Below are 25226 nucleotides of genomic sequence, written 5' to 3' on the forward strand. Positions count from 1 at the left end.
TCCAGCCCCACACACAGAAGGCGGGCGGGCGGGGAGCCACCAGTGGGACACCCACGAGCTTCCTGCTCCAAGCCCAGATTCCTCCACCCTGCGGCTGTCCTGACTCAGGGGCGGGGGAGGCCCTGAGCACAGAGACCCTTCCCGGGCACCGGACTGCTGACCCCGCGCCTGTGGCCAGACGAAGGGCAGCCTCTTCGCTGGAGGCCCCCGGGCCCAGCCCCGCACCCACGGCCCGTGGGGCCTACACAGGCCTCGCCAAGGAAGAGAGGGCAGGGCAGGGAGGCGCTGGGGAGGTCCTCACGGTGGGGAAAGAAAGCAGCCGCTTTGGAGCAGCGACCCTGTGCCTGAGGCGGTGTCGGGAGCGGCGGGGGCTGGGGGGCGGCCACAGGGAAGGTGGGGGCTTGGGGACAGGCTGGCACCGGCCGGGCGGCGAGGACATGCCCGGGCCGCCCTTGTCAGCACCGCTGGCAGCACCAGCCTCTGCAGGAGGGTGTGCGGCTCCCGGGGGATCAGGCTTGGGAGGAGGGCATGCGGTTCCAGGCAGGGCAGGCTTGGGAGGAGGGCTGGCCCACCTGGGACCAAGCAGACATGGCCAGCTCATGCCGAGGTGCCCCTGCACACACTGACCCCCTCCCCATGCCCTGGGAGACCGCAGCCTGCCCCCCGAAGGCCTCTCTGCTCTCACTGGGCTCCCACAAAGCCACTGGCGTGCCCCCACTAAGCACCAGGTCCCCCAAAGGCCCCTCATCTCTGTTCAGTCACTGAGCATCGTCCCTTAGTCCTCAGCTCGGTCAGGCTGGATTAAACAGCCTGGTGCCCCGACTGAACCCACTAAGCGCTCTCAGGCTCTGAGTGCCGGGCCACCCTGGGCTCAGGGCACAGCCCGTCCCTGGAGAAGCTCCTGGACTGTCTGTCCTTTAATCCGCAACACAAGACCTCGGCCATCGCCAGGCAGGCCAGCCTTTCACACACGCCCTCCTACTGAGTGCCCACCCAGACCCCTGGAGAAGGACTGTGTCTGCCTCCTCGCCTGCAGCAGTCTGTGGATCCAAACCCACGGTTGGGACTTAATCAAGTGTGTGGGAAACGCTCTGCAGCTGGGGCCTGCCCTCTGCCCACGGGAAACCTAGGAAGGCCTCACGGAGGAGATGACATCTGAGCTGGTTCCCAGGGCAGGGGTCTCCTGAGGGGCAGTGCTGGAGGAGGGCGGGAGGAGCAAGCCTGAGGCAGGAAGGGGGTCAGGCGCCTGGTCTAAGTCTGGGGGGCGAGAGCAGGGCCTGGGGGTGAGGCGGTGGGTCCCCGGCGACTTGGGAGGGGCGGGGTGAAGGCAGGAGGTGGGGCCCCGGCACAGAAGCCAAGGGCCCCTGAAGAGAAGGCTCCTGAGGGGCGGAGGGTGGTCAGGGGACGGGGGCGGGGAACCGAGGAACAGCAAGCGCTTCCTGAGGCTCCCAGCAGGGCCCCCCATACCCCCCACACACACACATGCAAACACACACACACTACACACACACGGCACACACACACACACACTGCACGCACACACACTGCACACACACACACGGCACACACACACACACGGGACACAAACACACACCACACACACACTGCACGCACACACACTGCACACACACACACACGGCACACACACACACAGGACACAAACACACACCACACACACACACGGCACACACGCACACGCCACACCCACACACTGCACGCACACACAACACACACACATGCAAACACACACACACTGCACACACGCGGCACGCACACACACACGGAACACACACTGCACGCACACACACACATTGCACACATACTGCATGCGCACGCGCACACACTCACACATGGCACACACACACACGGGACACAAACACACACCACACACACACGGCACACACACACAACACACACACTGCACGCGCACACACTGGCTGCACGTCTGCCTGGGAGTAGCCACTGAGCCTCAAGTCTAGGGGAGGGGACCCCAGACTGTTCCCGGGGTGCCCTCTGAGCCAGCACCAAGGGCGAGGCGGCGAAGGGCTCCCAGGCCCAGCTCCTCCTCCGGGGGCGGCCGGACGGCTCTGGGCCCGAGAAGGCGCGGCAGAAGCTACTTCCCCCAGCCCCCGGGGCCCCCCACCAGCCGGACGGAGGCCGCTGTGCCTGCGGACCTGTCTCTACAGGGAGTTCACCTGGACTGACAGACGTGCCCTAAGAACCCCGCCAGGTTCGTGCAGGACACACCAGTGCCCGTCCCGAGGGGCTCCCCGCCTCGAGGCACGAAGGTGAAGAAAGAAACGGCAGGTGGTGACGTGGTGTGTGCGTGCGAGGCTGTGTCCACACAGCACAGAGGGTGTGAGCTCACTGGGGAGGGAAGCCGCACAGGCTTCCTGGGAGCACAGGGCTCGAGGGGCAGGAGGATGCAGAGGAGAGCCCTCGGGCCCGGGGTGGGCCGGGAGGGGAGGCCAGGCCTTCCGGGGACACGGCTCCTGGCTGTGCCCTCTGACCCAGGACAGGCCCTGCTGCGCACACGTGCAGCCTCCTGCGGACTCTCTGGGCAGCCAAGCCCCCGCCACGGCCCACACGTGTTTCAGGGCGACTCAAATCTGACGGTTGGGGCAGGATTCCTTTCTCAGAGCATGGAAGCTGCGCATGCTCAGTCGTTCAGTCGTGTCCAACTCTGCGACCCCACGGACTGCGGCCCACCAGGCTCCTCCGTCCATGGGATTCTCCAGGCAAGAGTACTGGAGTGGGGTGCCATTTCCTTCCCCAGGGGGTCTTCCCGACCCAGGGATTGAACCCATGTCTCCTGCACTGGCAAGTGGATTCTTACCACTGCGCCGCCTGGCAGGCGGCAGGTATGGGAGCTGCCTGTGGTGATTTTAGAAACCCAGCTATACACTACTTTGCAGCCTTTAGATTAACGGAGAAGACAGCTTTCTGAGAGAAACTTCCGGGACGGGGACACAGGCTTGGAACGCAGGGAGCTTTGGCCAAAAGGATGGAGCCCCAGGGAAGATGTCTAGCGTGTCGAAGAAAGGCCCAGGTCAGCTCTGGGCCTTGGACCATTACCATGCTTTCCTCTGATTAATGGGAGGACCGCTGGGGCACCAGTGTGTGCTCTCCCTGAAACTTGTCGAGGGGGCCTTCAATCTGCGTGGCTTTGGTTTGGTTTGGTGGGGTTTGGGGTGCGTCCAGCACTGTTCATAGGATGGCTTGCCGTGAAGAGACCTTCATGGAGTGAGAGCTGAGAGGGACCCTGTAACCCCGGAGGAGAGGGGTCAGAGACAGTCAGGGTCAAGAGTGCAGAGAGGGCAGAGCCGGAGAAGGTGGTTGGCCTGGGACCTGGGGTCCCTTTCCTCCCGCCCTGGTCCCTTGGGGAGCAGCCACAGACAAGGTCTCAGGAAGAGCTGGGGTCCCCTTGCCTGGTCTCCCACGGTGTGCAATGCTGAGTCCAGCGGGTTGAGACCAGCACCCCAAGGGGAAGTGCCCCGAGGTGACGGAGAGCATGGTGGGCAGAGTGGACACTGATGGCTAGGCCCTCAAACTCAAGAGTCGCGCTCTGCCGCAGGGGTGGGTGGGAGTGGGGGGGTGCAAGAAAGGAATTCTTATTCCATCTCTGTGTCCCCACCCAACAGAGGGGGTGTGGGGACACCCAACAGGAGTGTGGGGTCACCACCCAACAGAGGGGGTGTGGGGACACCCAACAGGGGGGGGGTGTGGGGACACCACTCGCCGCCTCGCCCTACACAGGAGGGTCTGCGTCTGTCGGAGGAAAGTGGTTTCGTCAGTTCTGATTTATGCCACCTAGTAAGATCCTTCCCCTGCCGCCAACCTCCTGGCAGATCAAAGCGAGACTATTAAGATGAAGCCAATCCCCACCTGCCCTCCAGGCTCTGCGAAGGCCCCGCTACCCTGCCCTCCACCTCGAGAGTGACGGATGGGCCAGGAGCCCAGGATCGAGAGCACTTCCTTTGTGTACATCAAAGGGGACACCTGAGCACACCTCCGGGCCATTTCGTGTGTTTAATCGGCAGCAGTGTATAAAGATGATTACCCACCCCCCAGTCGGAAGTGGGAGGAGCCCGCTATCAGCTTTTCCTGAAGACACAGACCTACAGATCCGGGCAGAAGGCCAGCTTTGTGGGTGACAATCCCAGAATCCGGGGTGGGGACCATGGAAGGCAAACGTCCCAGACCCAGAGAGCGGGCTGGCTTTCAGACAGCCCTTAGCCGGTCCTGCAGCCATTTGCGACATGGGTGCTCGCCCTCGGCAAGGGTGCTGGGGCCGGTGGAGGAAGGGGCCTCCGGGGTCTCCTAAACCCCGCCCCCCGGGAGGGGGCAGTGACGTCAGAGGTTCACGGACCGAGAGCAACACGCCGTGTCCGGAGGCCAGCCCGGCGGACTGTGTGGCAGGGACCGAGCAGAGGGTGCCACGGGGGCACGGAGGAGGCCATCGGCTCTGCGGCCCTGACGCAGGATCCAGTCCGCCCTCGTCCGAGGCCCCCGACTCCCGCAGGCCACGGTGAGAGCTGTCGGGGCGCAGCTGCGTGGCGTGCACCGGCTCCTCCCAGCCCCACTTCCCGACCCCCACCGACCCCTCTATTGGCCCGTCCACGTCCGTCCATCCGTCTGTCCGCTCACGCAGACTCGAGACCCCGCACGTGCAGGCTGGTCTTCGCCCTGCTCAGGCCTCCATCGCCCCCTGTGTCCCGCCCCCCGCGGCACCCTTTCCTGGGTCCCTGTGACGCAGGCCGCTGGGCCGGCCTCAGGGCCCTGCGCGCTGCCTGTGTGCCTGGAACCTCTGACATCACCGCCGCCTCTCCGGACCCTGAGGCGCGGGCTTCAAGAGCGCCTCCCCGGAGTGACTCTCGGCTCGCTTCTCAGGAGGGCCCGTCCTCCACTCCTTCGGGGAAACGCGTCTCTCCCCGCGCCCCCTGCGCCCGCGGGACACTCACCTCTGCCCCCTGTCCAGGGTGGGGCCGCCCCTGCTGTCCCTCAGGCGCCGCGGACCCTCCCCACGAGGCCGGTCCCCGACACGCGGCGTCTTCCCGGGCCTCGGGCCGACCCCTGAGCGCCTGCCCCACTCACGCTGAAGCCTCTCCTCTGGCCCCAGAAACAGGTCAAATAGTCAAGCACGTTCAGCTAAAACAGAGGAAAATGTAACCACCTTCCCACTAAAACACTGATGAAGATACAGAAGATGAAAACTCAGACCCTGACCAGAATCTGACACGCCTCCTGCCGCGAGGAAAACCACCAATCACAGACGGCGGGAGCAACCCGGATGTGCCCAGCGGACCACCGCGAACACACGGCAGACGGCGACTCAGCCCCCGAAAGGACGGAAACTCAGCCCCGGCTTCCACGCGCATGAACCTCGAGCACAGGCTGCCGAGCGAAATAAGCCAGACACAGAAGACAAACTGTGTGATTCCGTTTACGTGCGCTCCCTAGAGGCAAACTCACAGAGAGGAAGGGGAAGGGTCGGGGCGGGGCTGGGGTCCGGGTTAGCGAGGGCTCAGCGGCTGCGGAGTTTCAGTTCTGCAGGACGGAAGGAGGCCTGGGACGGACGGTGGGGACGCTGACCCAGGGATGTGAAGCGCTTCATGCCACTCACGCACACCTGACTACACAAAGGCGGTAAATTTCATGTTACACGTTTAAATATCTTTAAAAAGAGAAGGAAAAACGTTAAAGCAACAACTGTTTTTAATTCTAAAGAACATGAACATGAAGGAGAATAATAAGCAGCAGGTGGCTCCTCAGCATCCTCAGTAAGGCATGAGGAACGATGAGGCCGGTGGGACAGGAGCAGACACGCACGGCGCGAAAAGGCAGACGCAGAGCGGCAGCCACGCAGAATGCCAGAAATACAGGTGGATTTCAAAGACAAATCAAGAAGCAAGCGGAGCTGGGTGGGCAGGGAAGCTGCGAGGGGCGAGTCGAAATGAGTGGAGCAGAAGCCAACAGCTATAACTCTGATGTCTCTTGAAGCTGTAAAACGTGTGCTTTACAAATGTCTACTGGGTTTCAGACAAACCGAAGGAAAAGTGATTCACACCTGAGCACATTCTGGCTAAACTCTATAAATGGAGAAACCCTTGTATGCGTTCATAAAGAAGACGCATGCTCTTCTCTAAGGAACAAAACAATGAGTTGCCATCTCTGAATTTCCTGGCAACCACATGCCAGAGAAAAATAGAGCTACATTGACAGCATCCTAAGAAAAAATGATCCCTGAATTTTATTTTCAGATAATTTGACAAGTATATGTGAAGTCCACAAAAACATTCTCAAATACGTAAGGGATCAGAAAACAGACTGAATGGGGTTTGGGGGGCTGGGGTTAGGTGTATCTTCACAAATTAAAACTGAAGTCCATGTTATAATGGCTTCCCTGGTGGCTTTAGACAGTAAAGAATCTTCCTGCAGTGCAGGAGACCCGGGTTTGACCGCTGGATCAGGAAGACTCCTCGGGAGAAGGGAATGGCTACCCACTCCACCATTCTTGCCTGGAGAATGGAAAGAACCATTCTTGCCCTGGAAAGAGAAGCCTGGCAGGTTGTAGTGCGTGGGGTCACAGAGAGTCAGACACAGCTGAGCAACTAACACTTTCACATCCATATTATAAAATAAACAGACAAGCAAAACATAACAGAAACATGGACTCGAACTTTCCCTGTCAAACATTAAAATACCAAATAAACAAACCCCAAACGTTAAAATACCTAATTAAAAAACTAGTGGAGCTTATAAATAAGTGCAGCAAAATTGCAAGATACAAGATCAATACACAAAAACCAACTGTACTTCTACACACTTGCAATGAACAATCCAAAAGTGAAATTAAGGAAACAATTCACCTTCAGTGAGTACTGTTGCAAAAGCTGGACAGAACATGTAAATCAATGAAGTCAGAACACACCCTCACACCATACACAAAAATAAACTCAAAATGACTTAAAGACTTAAATACAAGACATGACACCATAAAACTCCTAGAGGAGAACAGGCAAAGAATCCCCTGACGTCCATCAGGCCAGCGTTTTCTTAGGCCGTCTCCCAAGGCAACAGAAATAAAAGCAAAAATAAACAAATAGGGTCTAACCAAATCCACAAGCACTTGCACAGCAAAGGAAATCATAAATAAAACAAAAAGACAGCTTACAGGCTAGGAGAAACTATTTGCAAATAATGTTACTGACAAGTATTTAATTTCCAAAATAAACAAACAGGTCATACAACTCCATAACAAAAAAAAGCAAACAACCCAAACATAAAGTGGGCAGAGATTTCTCCAAAGAACAGACACAGACAGCGAACAGGACATGAAAAGATGCTCAGCACTGCTAATTAGAGAAATGCACATCAAAACTGCAACAAGATTTCACCTCACACCAGTCTGAATGGCCATCATCAAAAAGTCTACAAATAATAAATGCAGGAGAGGGTGTGGAGAAAAGGAAACCCTCTTACACTGTTGGTGGGAATGTAAATTGTTGCTGCCACTTCGGAAAACAGTATGGAGATTCCTCAGAAAACTAAAATTCGAGCTATCACGTGACCCTGCAATCCCACTCCTGGGCATATATCCAGACAAAACTCATTCAAAAAGACACATGCACCCCGGTGTTCACTGCAGCACTGGTTACAACAGCCAAGACACAGAAGCAACCTAAATGTCCAACGACAAATGACAAAGAAGATGTGGTATATGTACACAATGGAATGCGACTCAGCCTTTCCAAGAATGAAGTAACATCGTCAGCAACAACATGGATGGACCTAGAGATCATCACACTGAGTGAGGTAAGTCAGAGAAAGACAAATACATGAGATCACTTATTCGTGGGATCTAAAATATGAAACAAATGAACTTACGTACAAAACAGAAACAGACTCACAGACACAGAAAAGAAACTTATAAAATCCGGAGTTTGGGATCAATGTATGCACACTGCTCTCTATGAAACATAGACATACGTATAAAGCGGGAGACTTGCTTTATAGCACAGGGAACTATATTCAGTATCTTATAATAATCTATTATGAGAAGTATATATATATATATATATATATATGCACATACATGTATAACTTTGTTGTAAACCAGAAACTAATACAGCACTGTGTATCTCAATAAAAAGAAAACAATTCAATTTACAATAACATCAACACAAATATTTAGGAATAAATTCAACAAAAAGTACAAAGTCTATACTTTGAAAACCATAAAGCACTGTTGGAAGAAATTAAAGACTATCTAAATAGATGGAAAGACATCTCATATCCATAGATTTTTAAGATGGCAACACTCCGCAAACTGACCCGTAGATTCAACAGGACCATATCAAAACTCCCAGTGTCCTCTCTCTTTTTTTTTGCAGAAATTGACACAGATCATAAAGATGCATATGGAAATGCAAGGGAGCAAGAACAGTCAAAAGAATTGTGAAAAAGAGGAACAAAGTTGGAGGACTCACATTTTCTGATTTCAAAACTTACTACAAAACTACAGTCAAGACTGGATGGTCTTGGCGTAAGAATAGACACACAGGTCAAATGAATAGAACTGAGAATCCAGGAGCACACTCACACGTGTGTGCTGCGTGCTAAGTCACTTCAGTCATGTCTGACTGTGCGACCCCATGGACTGTAGCCCACCAGGCTCCTCTGTCCATGGAATTCTCCAAGCAAGAATACTGGAGTGGGTTGCCATCTCCTTCTCCAGGGGATCTTCCCCACCCAGGGATCGAAGCTGTGTCTCTTCTGTCTCCTGAACGGGCAAGTGGATTCTTACCACTTGTGCCACCTGGGAAGCCCATGCATTCACACACTTGTGGTCAACTGATTGTCAACAGGACGCTCTGCTGCAGCCCATGGAGTCACAGAGAGTCGGACATGGCTGAGTAACTGAACTGGACTGAAGACAATTCAGCAGGGGAAGGAACAGCCTTTGGTGTGATGAAACAGTTTGTTGAAAGAACTCGCCATCGGCGAGAAAAAGAATGAAATGGATCCTCTACCTCACACCACATACAAAAATGGACTTAAAATAGATCAAAAACTCAAAACTATAAAACTATTAGAGGAAAACATAAATCTTCCTGACCTTGGGTTAGGCAATAGTTTCTTAAATAAAACGCCAAAAGTACAAAAAACAAAACACAGAAAAATTGGACTTCATCAAAATTAAAAACTTTTGTTCTTCAAAGGACAGTAACAAGTAAAATGGTCAAAGTCTCTGAGTAGAGATTTCTCCAAACAAGGCAAACAGTAAGCACAGAAGAAGAGGCTCAATTCCATTTGTCGCCAGGGCGTGTAAATCAAGACCACAAGATGCCACTTCACACCCAGGAGGGAACTGCCATCAAAGACAACGACGAGTGTGGGAACGGACCGAGAGGCTGCTGGGGACGGAAGGCTCTGCGCCCGTCTCGGGAGACAGTTTAGCAGGTCTGCCCACAGCTGTCCACACAGTCACCACGAGACCCGGCAACCTCACGCCTGGCCGTGCACCCGGGAGAACCGAATATGCATCTGCGCGAGTGTTCACACCAGTGTTATTCACAATAACCAAAAACCGAAAACAACCCAAGGTCTACCAGCTGGTAACAGGCAGACAGACCTGGGCTAACCCCACACTGGAATATCATTCACCACCAAGAGGAGTGAAGTCCTGGGATCCCAACTGCAGCAAGTAAAACCTGCTGCAGCCAAATAAATGAAGACTTGTGTTAAAAAAGGAAAGAAGCACTGACAGAAAAGCTACGACCAGCCTAGACAGCATTTTAAAAAACAGAGACATCACTTTGCTGACAAAGGTCCATTTGGTCAAAGCTATGGTTTTTCCAGTGGTCATGTATGGATGTGAAAGCTGGACCATAAAGAAAGCTGAGTGTCGAAGAATTGATGCTTTTGAACTGTGGTGTTGAAGACTCTTGAGAGTCCTTGGACTGCAAGGAGATCCAACCAGTCCATCCTGAAGGAGATCAGCCCTGGGTGTTCATTGGAAGGACTGATGCTGAAGCTGAAACTCCAATACTTTGGCCACCTGATGCGAGGAACTGACTCTTGGAAAAGACCCTGATGCTGGGAAAGATTGAAGGCAGGAGGAGAATGGGGTGACAGAGAATGAGATGGTTGGAAGGCATCACTGACTTGATGTGTCCATCGAGTTGAGCAAGCTCGGGGAGTTGGTGATGGACAGGGAAGCCTGGCGTGCTGCAGTCCACAGGGTCACAGAGTCAGACATGACTGAGTGACTGAACTGAACTGAACTGACAGACTAATGAATACCCACATGGGTGAACATTGACAACATGCAAAGTGAAAGACACCAAACACAAAAAGCTCCATTTTGTATGATTTCATTTATGTGAAATGTCCACAACAGGCAAACACAGAGAGAATGTAGATTAATGCCCTCGGGGGCTGTGTGCTGCAGGGAATGGGAGCGAGAATGCGCTGAAATCAGAGGTGTTAGTGGCTGCACAAGTTTGTAGACACTCTAAAAAAAAACACAACAAGCCACTCAGGTCTCTACTTTTAAAGAGTGACTCTCACGCTGTATGAATTATATCTCAAGTTTTTAAAGTACTTAAAGCTGAAATGATTACACCCGTGCTACAGTCTTGAAGGAACCATAAATCAGGCCCCAACACAATTCAACACATCACAAAGGAAGGGTGAGTTTAAAAGTATGAGAGTTCAGAGATACATAGGCATGTTAATAAGCACTGTGTCTGGGTGGTAGAATTGTGGGTGATTTCTGTTTTATTCATATTCTCTGTATTTTCTAAGTTTTCTACAATGAGTCAGAACAAAAACATATTTTTTAAAAACAAAGTGCGTCAGGATATAATTAAGCCGCAGGCTCTGGAGTGCTCAGCTGGGGCAGTGCACACAGGGGGCGGGTGTGGGGCGGGGAGGACAGGGGTGAATGGAGAAGCCGCACTCTCTGGGGCCCCTCCCTGGGTCACTGCTGTGGGCCAGGCTCTGTTCTGCCTGGCCTCATGGAAGGGCCGTCCCTCCCTGCAGACTGGCCTCCTCCAGGCTGCCCACTAGGCTGAGCCAAGACTGCCTTCTCCAAATCCAGCACCCAGGGCTGGTGGCTCAGCTGGTAAAGAATTGCCTGCAATGCACAAGACCCTGGTTCAATTCCTGGGTTGGAAAGATCCCCTGGAGAAGGGATAGGCTATCCACTCCAGTATTCTTGGGCTTCCCTAGTGGCTCAGACGGTGAAGGATCTGCCTGTAGTATGGGAGACCCTGGTTCGATTCCTGGGTCAGGAAGATCCCCTGGAGGAGGGTATGGCAACCTACTCCAGTATTCTTGCTTCGGGAATTCCCATGAACAGAGGAGCCTGGTGGGCTATAGTCCGTGGGGTCGCAAAGAGACGGACAGGATTGAGTGACCAAACACACCCAGTTCACAGCCTTCCCTCTGCTCAGCCCCCTCCCCTCCCAGCAAGGCTGTCCCTTCCTCCCCACCATTCGCCTCTCATTCTCCTGTCTCAGCCCAGATAGGGTGCTTCTCCTCATGGAGCTTTGCTGCTCTTCCAGCCAAAAGGGGTCCCAGGCATTGCAACGCTCCCGCTCATCTCAGAAGCCAGTTGCCAGCAGCCGAGACCAGCAGCCCTGTGACCCGACGACTCCATAACTACCAGCAAGACTCAACTGTACTGGTATTCCACTTAACTGTGCATGCGAACAGGATGGTGACACTACTATCCCATCCTCCTAAGAGCCACAGTTAGAATCCTCTAAAACCCGAACACTTTCGGCATTTATTTCGAAGCAGCTCATGTTTGACCACAGTGTTCCTTTCAGGTCCTTGCTCTCGGCTCCAGGTAGATTCACGGCCGAGCTGCTGGCCCAGCAACACCTCCTCTCACAGTGAACGGAGCCAAAGACCATCTTGTCTGGAAACTACGACAAGATGGACCTGGTGAAGCTCCCAGTAAATTCCTGTTTCATGGGGACCTTAGTTTGGACCAAGTAAAGATGACTGTGGCCGTGGAGGGTGGATTTGGGGTTTGAAAGTCCTGGTCCAGATGTGGAAAGTTAATATGTCCATTTCCCAGGTGGTGTTAGCATAAAGAACCCGTCTGCCAATGCAGAAGACATAAAAGACATGGGTTTGATCCCTGGGTTGGGAAGATCCCCTAGAGAAGGGAATGAACTCACTCCCAGTATTCCTGCCTGGAAAAGCCTTGGACAAAGGAGCCTGGCGGGACAGTCCACGGGGCCGCAAAGAGTCGGACACGGCGGAAGCACACGTGAGGTGTGCACACAGCACAGGAAGCCGCAGGTGAGGCTGCAGGCGGGAGGGGTGTGCATGGACAAGGTCCCGGCCCTCCCCTCCACTGCGAGAGGACAGGCGGTCCTGCGAGCGTCTGGACATGAGATCCCATCTTAGCCACACGGCTGACCTGGTCAGTGACATTCTGTTGGACTCATGTAAATTCCTTGGCTGCTTTGCCCTTTGAAAATAAATTTACAAAAAACAAAAGAAAAAAAGAAAAGAAACTAGCGGTCAAACTCCATCCCCACATGGAAGAGAGGAGGAGCTGGACTTCGGGTGAGCACGGATTCAGGGCCCCGGCTCTGAGACTCGGGTCTGAGCGGACCTGCAGATCCCAGACGGTCCTACTGTGACCACGTCCTGAAGCTGGCAGCTCACCGGCCTGCTGAGGGGTGCTGAGGGCTGTGGAGGGAAAGAGGTGCCCAGCCCCTCCAGAGGTCCCCGCCGGGTTCTGCCGCAAAGCCTACACCGCAGGTGAGCCCGACAACAACCCTCATCCCAGCACCGCCTGGCCAAGCACGGAGCATCTCAGGGACCTTCAGGGCAGTCACCCGATCACTCCCAGTTCACAGCTCACAGAACCAAGGCTTGGGAGGTGCAGACAACTCCCACCTCGAAAGAGGTAGGGCTGGCTTACACAGGCAAACAGCAGCGATTTCAGAGAAAGAGGCTGGACTCACACATCCTCTCACAGCTGAAAGGAGCGCCTCCGGGTCGTCAGATGTGTGAGACCTTGACAACAGGGAGGTGAGTGACCACCGGCCACGCCCCATGAACCTCACTGCCTTTCTAGCTCTGACTCCCGGACTTGGCACGGCTGGGACAGTCAGCTCCAGGATGCCGGTCAGGCCACGTCAGGGAGAGATGGACCAATAAGGGTCCCGTTTGCCTGGGCTCGCCTGGAGGCCTTTCTCCAAGCTCTCCAGACTGGCCCACGGTCCACCACTCAGCATCCCTCCCTTCCCAAACAGACCTGTGGACAAAGGCTATTTACTGTCTGGGCCCAGCCCTGCCCCCACCAGGCTGAGCAGGAGACACTGTCCTCCGCCCCAGCAGCGACCAGCAGGCACTAGGCCAGCAGAGCAAAGACAGCAGAGCTCCACCTGGGTCCTCCCCGCTCTGCTCCGGCCAGTGCCTCCGTCCTGCCATCCTGCGAGAGCTGAGGGTGCCTGGCTCTGGTACTCCGTGTACTCAGAGACTCAGAGTCAGATGGAAATTTAGGAGGACTTCCTGGAGGAAGTGTGTTGCATTGATTCAGTAGAGAGGCAAAGCCTGGCAGAAAGGAAAAGCACCAGATCCTGAGGACAGCTCAAGCCGAGGCCTGGAGGCAGACGGGCACCTCGTGGGGTACGCAGCCCAGCTGGATGGGTGGCGAGCAGGGTGGGCTCACGACTGAGAGCAGGTGCAACCCCCAGGAAGGCTTGGCCGGCGGGCCCTGAGGTCTGTGGTTCTCATCAGGGCAGCGCCTGGGAAGTGGTGCTACCCGACAGCGTGGGGAGCCCCGGACCCGCCCTCAGCGCGCCTCTCTGACCCACTACGTCCAGAAGACGGCAGGACTGAGAGTCAGGAGACTAGCCGGCTCCCCGCGCCCCCCGGCTCCCCCTCTCCAGAGGTTCCGTGCGAAGGTTTTACTGCTGGTCCCTAGGCCCAGGTCAGCAGCTGAGGAGCTGGTGGACCTTCACCCCAAGGCTGGCTCGGCCCCCCAAGGGAGACTCCCATGGCAGCTCACGAGGCAGCCGGACTGCAGGCGAGGGCTCAGGAGGGGTGAGGAGAAAGCCCCCGATTCTGCCATCGATGAGGCGGGGGAGGCTGCGGAGGAGACTGATCAGAGACGCCCGCAGGAGGGGCGGAGGCGCTCCGGGTGCAGGGGCGGGGCGGGGCGGGCCTGGGGCCGGAGACGGTGCTTCACGGAGACGGTGCTTCACAGGCAGCCGCGATCCGAGACGGGGGAGCTGGGAAAGGCCTACTGGACGGAGGGGAGGCCCAGGCCTTGGTAAGAACTGCCGTGAGGGCCCAGGGGCGCGGCCTGACCCTGTGAGCACCTAGAGGGGGCACCTGGAGGGCCTGGGGCGGGCCTCCGAGAGACCAGAGCCCCGCAGCCCTGAGGGCCCCGGCCTGGTTCTGTGCCCTGGGGATGCCCAGACCGCCCCTGCCCCTGCCCCCTCCCCCTCCCCCCGGCCCCTCCCCCTAGTCCCTCCCCCTTCCCCTACCCCTAGTCCCTCCCCCTGCTTCTGGCCCTTCCCCCACCTCTCCCCCTGTCCCCTCCCCCTGCTCCCGCCCCCTCCCCCTAGTCCCTCCCCCAACCCCTGGCCCCTCCCCCTAGTCTCTTCCCAGGGACCTTGGCCCCAGACAGTGCTTGGCCCCTGCTCAGGGCTTCAGGGCGGGATTCCCTGTGAAGCCTCCAGACTTCAGGGAGGGGAGAGGCCTTCCTCTCAGGGAGAGGCCGCCCCTCATGGTCTCCTCTCCGTGGCTGCCAGGCCCCTCGAGACTCACCCCCCGGGGCTCCAGCTCCCCTCCCGAGGGTCCACAGAGCCCTTCAGCCCAGGCCTCGCTGAAGCAGGAATGGTTTTATTTCGGGGGAGGCTGGCGGAAGAGCTGGGTGTTGGGGTCAGTGCAGGGGGCGCCACTTTGGTGAGAGTGCAGGGGTGGGGGACATTCCAGAACAAGTGACCTTAGAGTCATTTAGCCAAAGAGGTCACAGAGCCTCGTAAGGACACTTCCCTTTCAGTAAACAGAAAAGCAACTGCAGGCCGGCTCCTACTCTCTGGTGACACGGAGAGGATGCCCTCCCCTCCTGGAGCAGGTGCCCACGCCTCCTCCTGGTCCCCCTCAGCCTCTGCAGTGGACAGAGCAGGAGCTGGGCGCCCACCACCTCTTCCAGCTGGTATGCACATCCCCGCATGCCGAGGAGTGGCTGGCAGCCGCCTGGGCTCCAAAGGCTCAGGACAGGTGGACAATGACTCACAGACTCAAAACAGACCCACATTCCCAGCCCGACCAAGGGCTGCGGGGCTGCGGAGGGCGGCAGGGGTGCGCCGGGGGGAAGGCCGGCGGCTGGCACGCGGTGCTGTCCCGCTCTTCCTGGCTGGGACCCGAGCCACCCCTCACCTTCCTCTGGCACTCTCGGGCTTCGGTGGGACAGGATTCTGAAAAGAGGTTGTGAGCTCCCAGAAAACGTCACTAGGGGAGCAGAGTGGGAGAGTCCCCAGGCCAGACAAGGGGAGTATGACTGGGGACTTTCCGAAGGCACTCTGGCCTTGCCCTCCTTGTGGTTAAAGGCAGCTGGGAAGTTCTTCCTGAAGTCTAACCTGCGTGTCTCCAACTGCATCTTCCAAGGTCATCTGGTACATCTCATCACCTCTAGGCAGGTCCACAACCAAACGTTCCCCTCTAGGTCCTCACATTTTCATCCCATGCGTGCAGGGGATGACAGGGAAGAAAAGGGGTTAAGTCTTGATGATTTTGCAAAGAAAGTCCGCAGGGCCAAGGGATGGGGGAACAGGGAGCCAATAACAATGGAGGCTCATCAGAACCAGGGCTGGGAGAGAAGGCAGGTGTCCCAGGAGCTCCTGGACCAAAGAACAGTGAGTCCCAGATTTCAGTGGTGTGCTCACAGCTGGGAAGGTGCGGTGTCTTGTTAAAAGGCAGAGTCTGACCCCCTCGGTCGAGAGGGGAGCTTGAACCTCTGCACAACTCATCAGCCCACGTGAGGCCAGTGCTGCCGATGCAGGAAACACACTCTGAGTCACCAGGATCATCGCGTGGTCCCCAAACCTGGCTCTGCATCGGATCCCACCTGGGAGACTGTTGTCAAGTTTACTGTCCTGGGCCCCAGCTGCGAGATGCTGACTGAGGTCTGAGAAAGGGCGTGGGAACGTGCACCCTGTGAACTTCTCACACGCCGTGCGGCAGGCGGCCTTGGGAACCAGGCCTCTGGGGTCTCTCCCAGCTGACCTGCATGCTCTGCGGCTGTGGCTAAGCGCACACGTGCAGACGGACCATCTCCCAACTCTGTGACTGACTCCCCGAACCTTCACTTCCGCATCTGTAAAACGGGGACCATCGGACCTCACATGGAGATCTGTCACAAGAAATCAACGAGCTGATGTCTGCTGAGCACTGGCCTAGAGCCTGGTGCCACAGTGAGCACTCCATAAATATTAACCACAAGTGTGATGCTTATTACACACACCACTTCCCCTGGTTTTCATTATGTCCGTCAGCTCCCTCTTCACTTTCTACACTGATTTTACATCATATTCACCTGCACTGACTTTCTGTCTCAGTAGCATAAGTCTACGGTGTACAGGAAGGGAGGCATAAGGATGGGGGTCTGGGTGTGATATTCCCACAACAAGCAGGAGCTGCTGAAAGGCAAGGCCCTTGTTTTATTATTGAGCTCAGGCACTCAGCAAGGCTTAAACAAGTGAACAGTTGGATGGATGGATGGCTGGAGGATGGATGGGCACATGCATGGATGGTTGGGTGGGTAAATGGCTGGATAGGTGGATGGGTAGATGGGTGGATGGATGGCTGGATGGTTAGGGGGATTGATGGGTAGATGGATGGAAGGATGGATGGGTGGGTGGGTGGATGAATGGATGCATGGGTGGATGAATGGATGGATGGATGGGTGGGTGGAGGATGGTTGAATGGCTGGCTGGATGGATGAAGAACGGATGGGTGGGTGGGTGGGTGCATAGATGATGGTTGAATGGATGGACAAAGAACAGATGGATGGATGGATAGATGGATGGATGGATGGATAAATGGATGGATGAATGGGTAGGTGGATGATGGTTGAATGGCTGGATGGAAGAAGAACAGATGGATGGGTGGATGGATGGGTGGATGAGCAGATGGGCAGATGGATGGATGGATGGTTGGATGGATGGTTGGATGGATGGATGGATGAGTGGGTGGATGGATGGATGGATGGATAGATGGATGGATGGATGAGTGGATGGTTGGATGGATGGATGGATAGATGAATGGGTAGATGAGTAGATGGATGGATAGATGGATGGGTGGATGAGTGGATGGGCAGATGGATAGATGGATGGATGGATGGATGGATGGATGGTTGGATGGATGGGTGGGTGGGTGGGTGGGTGGGTGGATGGTGGTTGAATGGTTGGATGGATGGATGAAGAACAGATGGATGGATGGATGGGTTGATGAGTGGATGGGTGGATGGATGGATGGGTGGATGGATGGGTGGGTGGATGGATGGATGGGTGGATGGATGGATGGGTGGGTGGATGGATGGGTGGATGGATGGATGGGTGGATGGATGGATGGGTGGATGGATGGGTGGATGAGCAGATGAATGGACACCAGGGGTTGGGTCTCTTCTTCCCTCCAGATGCAACCAGAACGCAGGCCGGGGTCTGCACTGGCTTCAGCTGCTCAAGAAGAGGCACTAAGGCAGGAGGGAAGATCCTTGCCTGTCGTCCCTCTGCGGGGAGGGTCATCCCACTTCTGGGCTCTACCTGGGGCCCATGTGCGCTTAATCTCAATCTGAGTGGTCAGCCCCCACTCAGAGGTGCCCCTGCCCCTCTCAGGGCCAGGCCTGTAGGAGCTCTGTGGGGCTGAGGAGCCCACACGTGCTGAGTGCCACGCTGCTCCTGGGTGGCCCAGATGGAGCCAACCCTACCCCAGACCGACATTTACGTCTGAAAGAAGCCCCACAGGATCCCGGCCACACAGACACTCCGGGAGACCGATGACCCGTGTCAGACCCTCATCACGTGCACGGGGCTACCCACATGCCCGCCCACCACCCACCTCGAAGCAGCCTCTGCCCCAGACGCATGTAGTAATCAACTCCCGGAACCTTGGGAGATCCAAATAAAGCAGCCTATCATCACGGGGCCCAAAACAGCCGTGCCAGGGAGGCCATCTGCCACCTCAGGCCTCCCTGGGGACCCCGCGGCACGCCCCACCGCGTGGCTGGGCCATGGGCCCTCTCTGGCAGGCAGGCAAGTTTGGCAGTGCTGACAACACCCCCCAGGTCACCTGAGAGCTCACAATCAGCGTGGGTGCTGGCCTGTGGCTGGGCAGGCACCTCCAGCGGGGGCGCCGCCCAGACCTCCGGGCCGCGTCCCTTCTCCTGCCGATTCCTGGCCGTGCTGGGCGGAGGCTGCCCTCCCTGCGGGGCTGGCTCACAGGCCACTGCCCTCACCAAGACTCCAGCCTCCTCAGTGCTCAACTCTCCCCCGCCGCTCCCCACAGGACCCCTGCCCGCCCTCCTCTGCCCTCCGCACACCCCCTGCTGGCTGGGTGGTGCCTCCCAAGCAGGCGTGTTGCTGTCATAACCCGCAGAACTTGTGGAGGGAATCCTCGAGGAAAAAGGGTCTTTGCAGGTGGGAGTAAGCTACGGACCTCAAGGTGAGACCTCCTGGATTATCAGGGTGACCCTAAATCCACTGCCAAGTGTCCCATGAGAGACACAGAGACACACGCAGAGGACAGACCACGTGAGGACAGGGGATGTGGCCACGCGGAGCAGCGGCAGTCACAGACCCAAAGAGGCTCTGAGAAGGGGCTGCCCTGCTGAGACCTTTCTCTCTGGCCCCCAAACTGTATGGCTTGCTGTTTGAAGCTGCCCACGTGGGGGACACCCATGTCCCCAGGTTACTCACACACCCCTTTCTTGCATAATTGGTTCTCACTCTTTAGTGGGTGTCAGAATCTGTTGGGGTGGGGGGGTGGCTCATGAAAACGTGATCGCAGTCCCGCCTTCAGAGTTTACAATTTTGTGGGTGCGGGTAGGGCCTGGGAAGGCATGGCCAACGGGGTCCCAGTATGGCTGGCCCTGCTGCCTCGGGACCCCACTTGGAGAACCACTGCTCTATGTGGTCCCGCCAGACTGTGCAAACTGTTCTCTGCCTGGCCTGTCCCCCAAAGGTACTGTCCTGGCCCCACGATGCCTCCCCATCCCGCAGCACTCAGACCCGAGAACGCGCTTTCCCAGGGGACCCCTCCCACACACAAGCAGCTTCGTCTCCGCCACACTGGGGGGTCTGCAGCAGGCCCCCGGCTCTGCCGGTCAGGGCTGCAGGGCCCTCACTGCACCCTACCTGGCCGGGGTGGGCTGCTGTTTCTGGGGGCACTGACGGCTTTGGGCACAGGCAGCCTCACGGCCCCCCCGAGCCCGCCTGGGGTCTGACCAGGACCAGAGCTCTCGAGAGCCACCAGGACCTCAGCGCATCGGCAGCCCTGGCTCCCCAGGAGCCCACCCTGCCTCCTTGTTCTGGATGGTCTGTGTCCCCCGGGATTCCCTGGGCTTGTGTGAAGTCCTCACCCTGGAGGGTGGAACCAGGAAGCGAGGCCTCCGGGACTAAAGACGGGCAAGACAAGGGGTTAGCGAGGGGGATCGTGCCTCATTTGTTCCAGCAGCCCAGCCCCCACCCCTCAGCCCAGCAACCTGGGCCTCCCCCGTCCACCTGTGACAGGGCGCCCGAGTTAAGTGGAGGGTGTCTCACTCTGATGGAACACCCACGAAGTGGAACCTTCACGCAGGGCTATGCCCCCTTCTCCCCAACACACGCACACACACGCTCGCACAAGTACGCTCTGACATACTACAGGCAGAGAGGCCCGTGTTCCGTCCTGTCCCAGAGGCCTGGCCACTCCCCCGCGGTATTGCACACCCAGCAAGTCCAAAGGGGCCCTGTGCCCTCCCGGCTCACCCCCGGGACACACGCCTCGCCGACCCCACCGTCAGCATGTTCTTGCTGAGCCCCTACCACGCGCCGGGCTCTCGGTGGGCAGCCTGGCCGTCCACCCAGGAGTCCTCTCCGTCACCACGACCCGTGCTCACCCACGGCGGGTCAACAGCGCCACCCAGGTGAGGGGCTGGCGGGCAGCTGGGGAGGGAGAGAGGACCCACAGGCAGGGAAGCACCACCCACTCCGCCTGCCTCAGGGCCCCCAGGCCCGGCCCTGGCTGAGTCCTCCCCAAGCACCTAGTCTCCGGTCAGACAAATTCAGCTGGTTCACAGGCACGCCTTAGGCACCCACCTGTTCCGGGCCGCCCCGTGCACCCAGCACCGGCCCTGAGCACCGGGCGGCTAGGCCCTCCCTCACCCACCTGTCTCTGCTTCCGCCCAGGAACTGGGAACCGTGAAGGCCCCAGCAGATGGACAGGAACCGCAGGGCTCCGGGGAGGGCCGGACGGGTCCCTGGTGGCCAATGAGGCATCTGAGCTCAAAGCCCCGCCAAGCCCGGGAGCCAGCGAGGTCAGGAAGATAGCCCCGTCCTGCTGCGGTTCTGAGGCAGCAGCCTTCAAGCCCGCCCGGGCTCCGTGGCGGAAGGTCAGACGGCCCAGGATGGTGCCCAGGGCCCGCCCAGGGAGGTCTGGTTCCCGCAGCCTTCCGCAGGGGCTGGGCAAACACGTACACACATCTGATGACGACGACCTCCCGAGGAAACCAAGGCCAGGAGCGCACTGTCGGGACCTGGGGTTCAGGCCCAGGCAGGGGCGCCCAGCCTGCCCCCTGACTCACAGAGACTGCAGGCCCGGCAGCTCCCACAGCGCCTCCGCGGGGATCCCTCCCAGCCGGTTGTTCTGCAGCATCCTGCGAGGAAGAGAGGGCGTGAAGGACCCCGCCCACAGAACCCAGCCTAAGCCCCAAGCCATCTGTCCCCAGGGCTCCACAGGGCCTGGAGGGCGCCTCCAAGGAGCTTCGGGGACAAGGCGCCCGGGAAGACACGGAGTAGACACCCAGGGCAGCAAGGCAGGAAAGCAGGGCAGAGCCCCCTCCAGCATCCTGGCCCAGAAGGACATGGGGAGAAGCTGCGTCTCCTCCCTGGGCCTCAGTCTCCTCTGCAGCTGAGAGCCCGCAGCTTCCCTGGGAAGGGGAGGCTGTGCCGGCCCCAGGCGAATGCCTCTGTGCGGTGTGCGTGTCTGCAGGGGCAATCTGAGGCACCCAGGTCAGCAAGCCAGCACCAGCTGGCGACCCCATCACACACGACCCCACAAAAGCAGGGACGTCCAGCCGGGCGTGAGCCGCTAGAAGGACTGCCCTCCTGGACCGGCCGGGCCGTGAGTCCAGGAGTGAGAAGAGGATAAATGGGGACCCCAACTGGCCCCAGGCCCCAGAGTCATGCTGAGAACACTGTCAGAAAGCCACTCCAGAGCCCTGGGGCCCTGGGCAAGGGGCCCACTCGCCCAGCTCTAAGCGGGGCCTGGGTGGCCACTGCCTCTGAAGAGTCCTTCCCTGCTGGCCTCTGGGGGGTATGTGGAGGGAGGGGAGGTCAGGAAAGAGCTGGGGGCAGGACAGTGCCCCCTCAGGCCCGCACACCTGCCCTTTACACCCAGATGCAGGCGGAACCTCCACCCTGAGGGCGCTAAGTAGGCGGGTGCCTTCCCCACCCCACCCACCCCCCCTCCCACCCTCCCACCGCCAAAGCAGAGGCAGCCTGCAGGCAAAGAGCAGGCGTGAAGGCTTTGGGTGACTTCAGGGGGGGTCTTAGGGGCACCATTGGGGGTCAGTGGCAGGCTGCCCTCAGCTCCAGCCACTGCCCCTCCAGCCACCCAACCCGCTGGGCCAGCACCACGTCGAGGGGGCGGGACTGCAGCTTCGGGAGACTTTGATTAACTGCCTGAGGCAGGTGAGGAAGAGGCTGGTCCGTAAGCTGGAGACTTACACACGGGACTGAGTCTCATCTTCTGAAGGCCCAGCAGATAGAGCCCCGCTCTCCAATCTGGCCACAGGTCTGGGCCTGTACCGGGCATGGACCACCACCCAGCAGGCCTCCTAGGCCATGTCTGGCTTGGGGGTGCCCCCCCACCCAGGGGCAGCAGCACTGGGGGGAGCAGGACAGACAGATGGAGAGAGGAGGCAGGAAGCACTGAGGGCCGGCGCTCCCGCCAAGAGGAGGGAGGCAGGGACAAGGGACCGAGGCGGTGCCCACAGGCGGAGCAGGAGCAGGTCGAGGAGGGGAGCAGCCAGAGCCCCAGGGACCAGGCCCCGAGGCAGGAGGGGGCTTAGGGCTCGCGGGCCATCGGACAACGTGGAGCGAGGAAGGCGCCTGGAGGTGGTGGGGCTGCTGACCAGCTGGGAGCAGAGGTCTCCCGGGCCGAGCGGACAGGGCCACCCACCCGCAGACAACCTGGAGCAAATGAGACTCCTTTCTAGATGGGTGGAGCCCAGGACAGGCACGGGATGGGGTTTTAGACCTTCTTACACCTCGGTGACTGCCTTGTGCAAAGAAGGCCTGCAGGTCAAGGCGGGGCTGCGGGGGCAGCAGGGCAAGGGGCGGCTCACTGCTGCAGCGGGCTTCAGGTGCTCTGGGGCTGGCCCCCAGGATCTGCTTCGCCCCCAGCTCGGGACCCAAGGACCCTCCCCAGCCTGCCCTCAGACCTCCTGCGTCCCGTTCCCACTTCCTTTCACCCACTCTCTCCCAGGGACGGGACAGGGCGGACAAGGTGAGTCGGGGACTCGGGTCCGGGAGAGGCTGCCTCCATGTCCCCTCCCTCAAGGAGGATGTTCCTCCTGCTTCAAGGACACAGATGCCTGGGAACTGGAGGCAGGGATTCCGCATGCGGCCAGAGACTAGGGCCAGGGTTCGAGGGGAAGGGCAGTTAAGAAAACCAGTGTGGAGTCTTCTGCAGAAACAGTCCTACTCCTCCTGGCCTGAGAGGCCTGAACCTGCCCTGGACCCACAGGCCATGTTCACGGTACACCACCAGGAGGCGGTCACTTCCTGACACTGTGGCATAAGCATCGGACAAGGCAAAAGCAAAGACCTGGAAGTAATTAAAGAGAAAAGTGAAGATAAGGAAATAAGCAAGTCAGTGGCAAAGCAAGATGCAAGCTACCAAGTTTTCATTTGCCCAGAGTCCTCAAAGCTGAGTCTCCACGTAACGTGGGACTTAAGACTTACAGGATTTTCAGGCTGCTGAGACCAGAGAACGCTTGTCCCGGGATGTGGGAGAGGCGGTTCCCGGAGAGGCGCCTGCAAACCGAGAGAAGGGCGTGTGATGCTGGCGAGGGGCTGGGCAGGGTGGTGGCCCCGCGTGAAAGTCCCGGGACGCGGGTGGGGAGGGTGGTGGTCGGACTGCCCTGCTACCTCACAAGGACCCCCACTTGCAGAGAAGGAAACCGAGGCTCAGTTCATAGTGTGTGGTGTCTCCCAGACCCGATTATCTTCTGGGCCACGTCCACCCACAGCACAGACCTGCCCACCCACAGCCTGCCCTGTGCGGTCCTGTCAGCAGGGGAGCTAGATGTGTGGGTCTCCCTGAGCCCCGAACTGCACAGCCAACCCCACTAATCTGGAGCAGGAAACAGGATGTAGGAATGAATTAACACTGTGGTCTAATCAAGCGCTTCCACGTTTGTCACGGGTGACCACTGACTCTAAAAGTAGATGAGACGGACCACTTTTCACATACGTCCCCATCGGGGAGCGCCTGTAAGGTGCCTGGGGAACTCCAAAGTCCCCATGGGCATCACCAGGACTCAGCTCTCAGAGGCCTGCTGACATGCGAGCTGGGCTGACACAGCTCAGAAGCTGTATTTTTTTAATCTCTCTACTGAGCATCTCTATTTGACATTTATTGTTTTTGCTTTCATTCTGCTTCATTTTATTATTTTATTTCATCTTATTTCACTTTATTTCATTTTATTTTATTTCACTTTATTTCACTATTTCACTTTACTTCATTTTATTTCACTTTATTTGGTTCTTTTTCAACTTTGTCGCAGAATGCGGGATCTTCATTTTGCGGCATGCGGGCTTTTCTCAAAACTCACTGCTTCAAAAAAGGTGCTGTGATCTTTGGGGTCTCCACACTTGGGTTCCGTAGGAGGGCATTTTTGCTTGAAAATGGGCCAAGGCCCTCGGGGAGTGGAGGACAGAGGGCCAGCCCCAGCTCAGGCTGTGCCCGTTACCAGCCCGACTCTGTGGCCCCTGTCCTGCCATTCATGCTCGCCAGGCGGGCCCCCTCCGCGTCCTGGCTCTGTCCCTTCCCTTGAGAACTGCCCACAGTTCCTCCGAGAGGCCTCTCCCTGCTCCGGGCCAGCAAACGTCCTGACACCGAGAGTCGGCATTGCCGTAGGCGCTGCTCGTGGGCTCGGGCAGGGGACGGTGCCCTTGGGGGCCTGTCCAGGGCCGGGTGGGGAGGGCTGTGCGGGAGGAGAGGGCTCGGGGTAGAGGTGGAGTGGTGAGTGTGTTTGGAACCAGGAGCCTGTGACCTGAGAGTTTAAGCGAAACCAGCAGAACCCCAAGATTGATGGTGGTGCCCAACAAGAACCAGCAGGCTGGGGTGCCGGGGATCAGGCGAGGAGGAGGGCAGGGTGGGAAGAGGGTGGCCTGGCTGCCCCGAGGAGACAGGAGGCGCTCGGGCCGAGGAGCGGACTCACTCATGCATGTCACTAGAGCGTCAGGCCAGCCTGCAGGCTTCCAGGCTGTGGGAAGGGATCAACCAGAGAGGGCTTCCTGGAGGAAGTGGGCCTTGCGTTGGCCCTGATGAGAGCAGAGAGACAGTGGACCTGCTGGGCTGGAGGGAAACTGGCTCCAGTGCAGGAGGGCGCCACGGACCGGCTGCCATGGAGCACAGCTGGCCAGGGGGCTTGGGCCCGCTAAGGGAGGGTCCTTGAAGCAGCTCTTCTGGGTCCTGGGGAACCAGAGAAGGCTCGTGATTTGGTGAGACCACCCGCAATGGGCAGAGTGTGTCAGAGAAGCAGGAGTTTGTCCTTATGCACTGGGGCAGCCCCCAGCAGGGAGACGTCCAGGGCAGCGGCAGCAGTGGGAATGGGGACGAGGGGGCACTCACCGTGGAGGAAGAACCACCAGGACAGGGGAGTGGGCATCGGCCAGACCCGCGGGACAAGGGCAGGTCAAGGACGGCCCCAAGGGAAGGGGCTTCCCTGGTTGCCGGGAGCCGTTATGGGGGGTCCCGCC

At 58.0% G+C, this 25226-nt stretch overlaps 1 protein-coding gene across 10 annotated transcripts in view; it reads right to left on the reverse strand.

Annotated features, from left to right (window-relative positions):
* LGR6 (leucine rich repeat containing G protein-coupled receptor 6) overlaps window positions 1–25226 on the reverse strand; it is an 82426-nt gene that overhangs the window by 39727 nt on the left and 17473 nt on the right. For 9 of the 10 annotated variants that reach the window (XM_043923477.1, XM_043923482.1, XM_043923480.1 and 6 more), the window contains exons 3-4: window positions 23205–23276; window positions 20822–20893 (exon numbers count right to left, since the gene is read on the reverse strand). In XM_043923477.1, the coding sequence (XP_043779412.1) occupies window positions 20822–20893; window positions 23205–23276 (144 nt within the window). Of the gene's footprint in view, window positions 1–20406; window positions 20622–20821; window positions 20894–23204; window positions 23277–25226 lie in introns of those variants that run through there. The other variant, XM_043923483.1, reaches the window with a different exon arrangement.

The sequence above is a fragment of the Cervus elaphus genome, chromosome 14 (genome assembly GCF_910594005.1).
Source record: "Cervus elaphus chromosome 14, mCerEla1.1, whole genome shotgun sequence".
Lineage (NCBI taxonomy): Eukaryota > Metazoa > Chordata > Mammalia > Artiodactyla > Cervidae > Cervus > Cervus elaphus.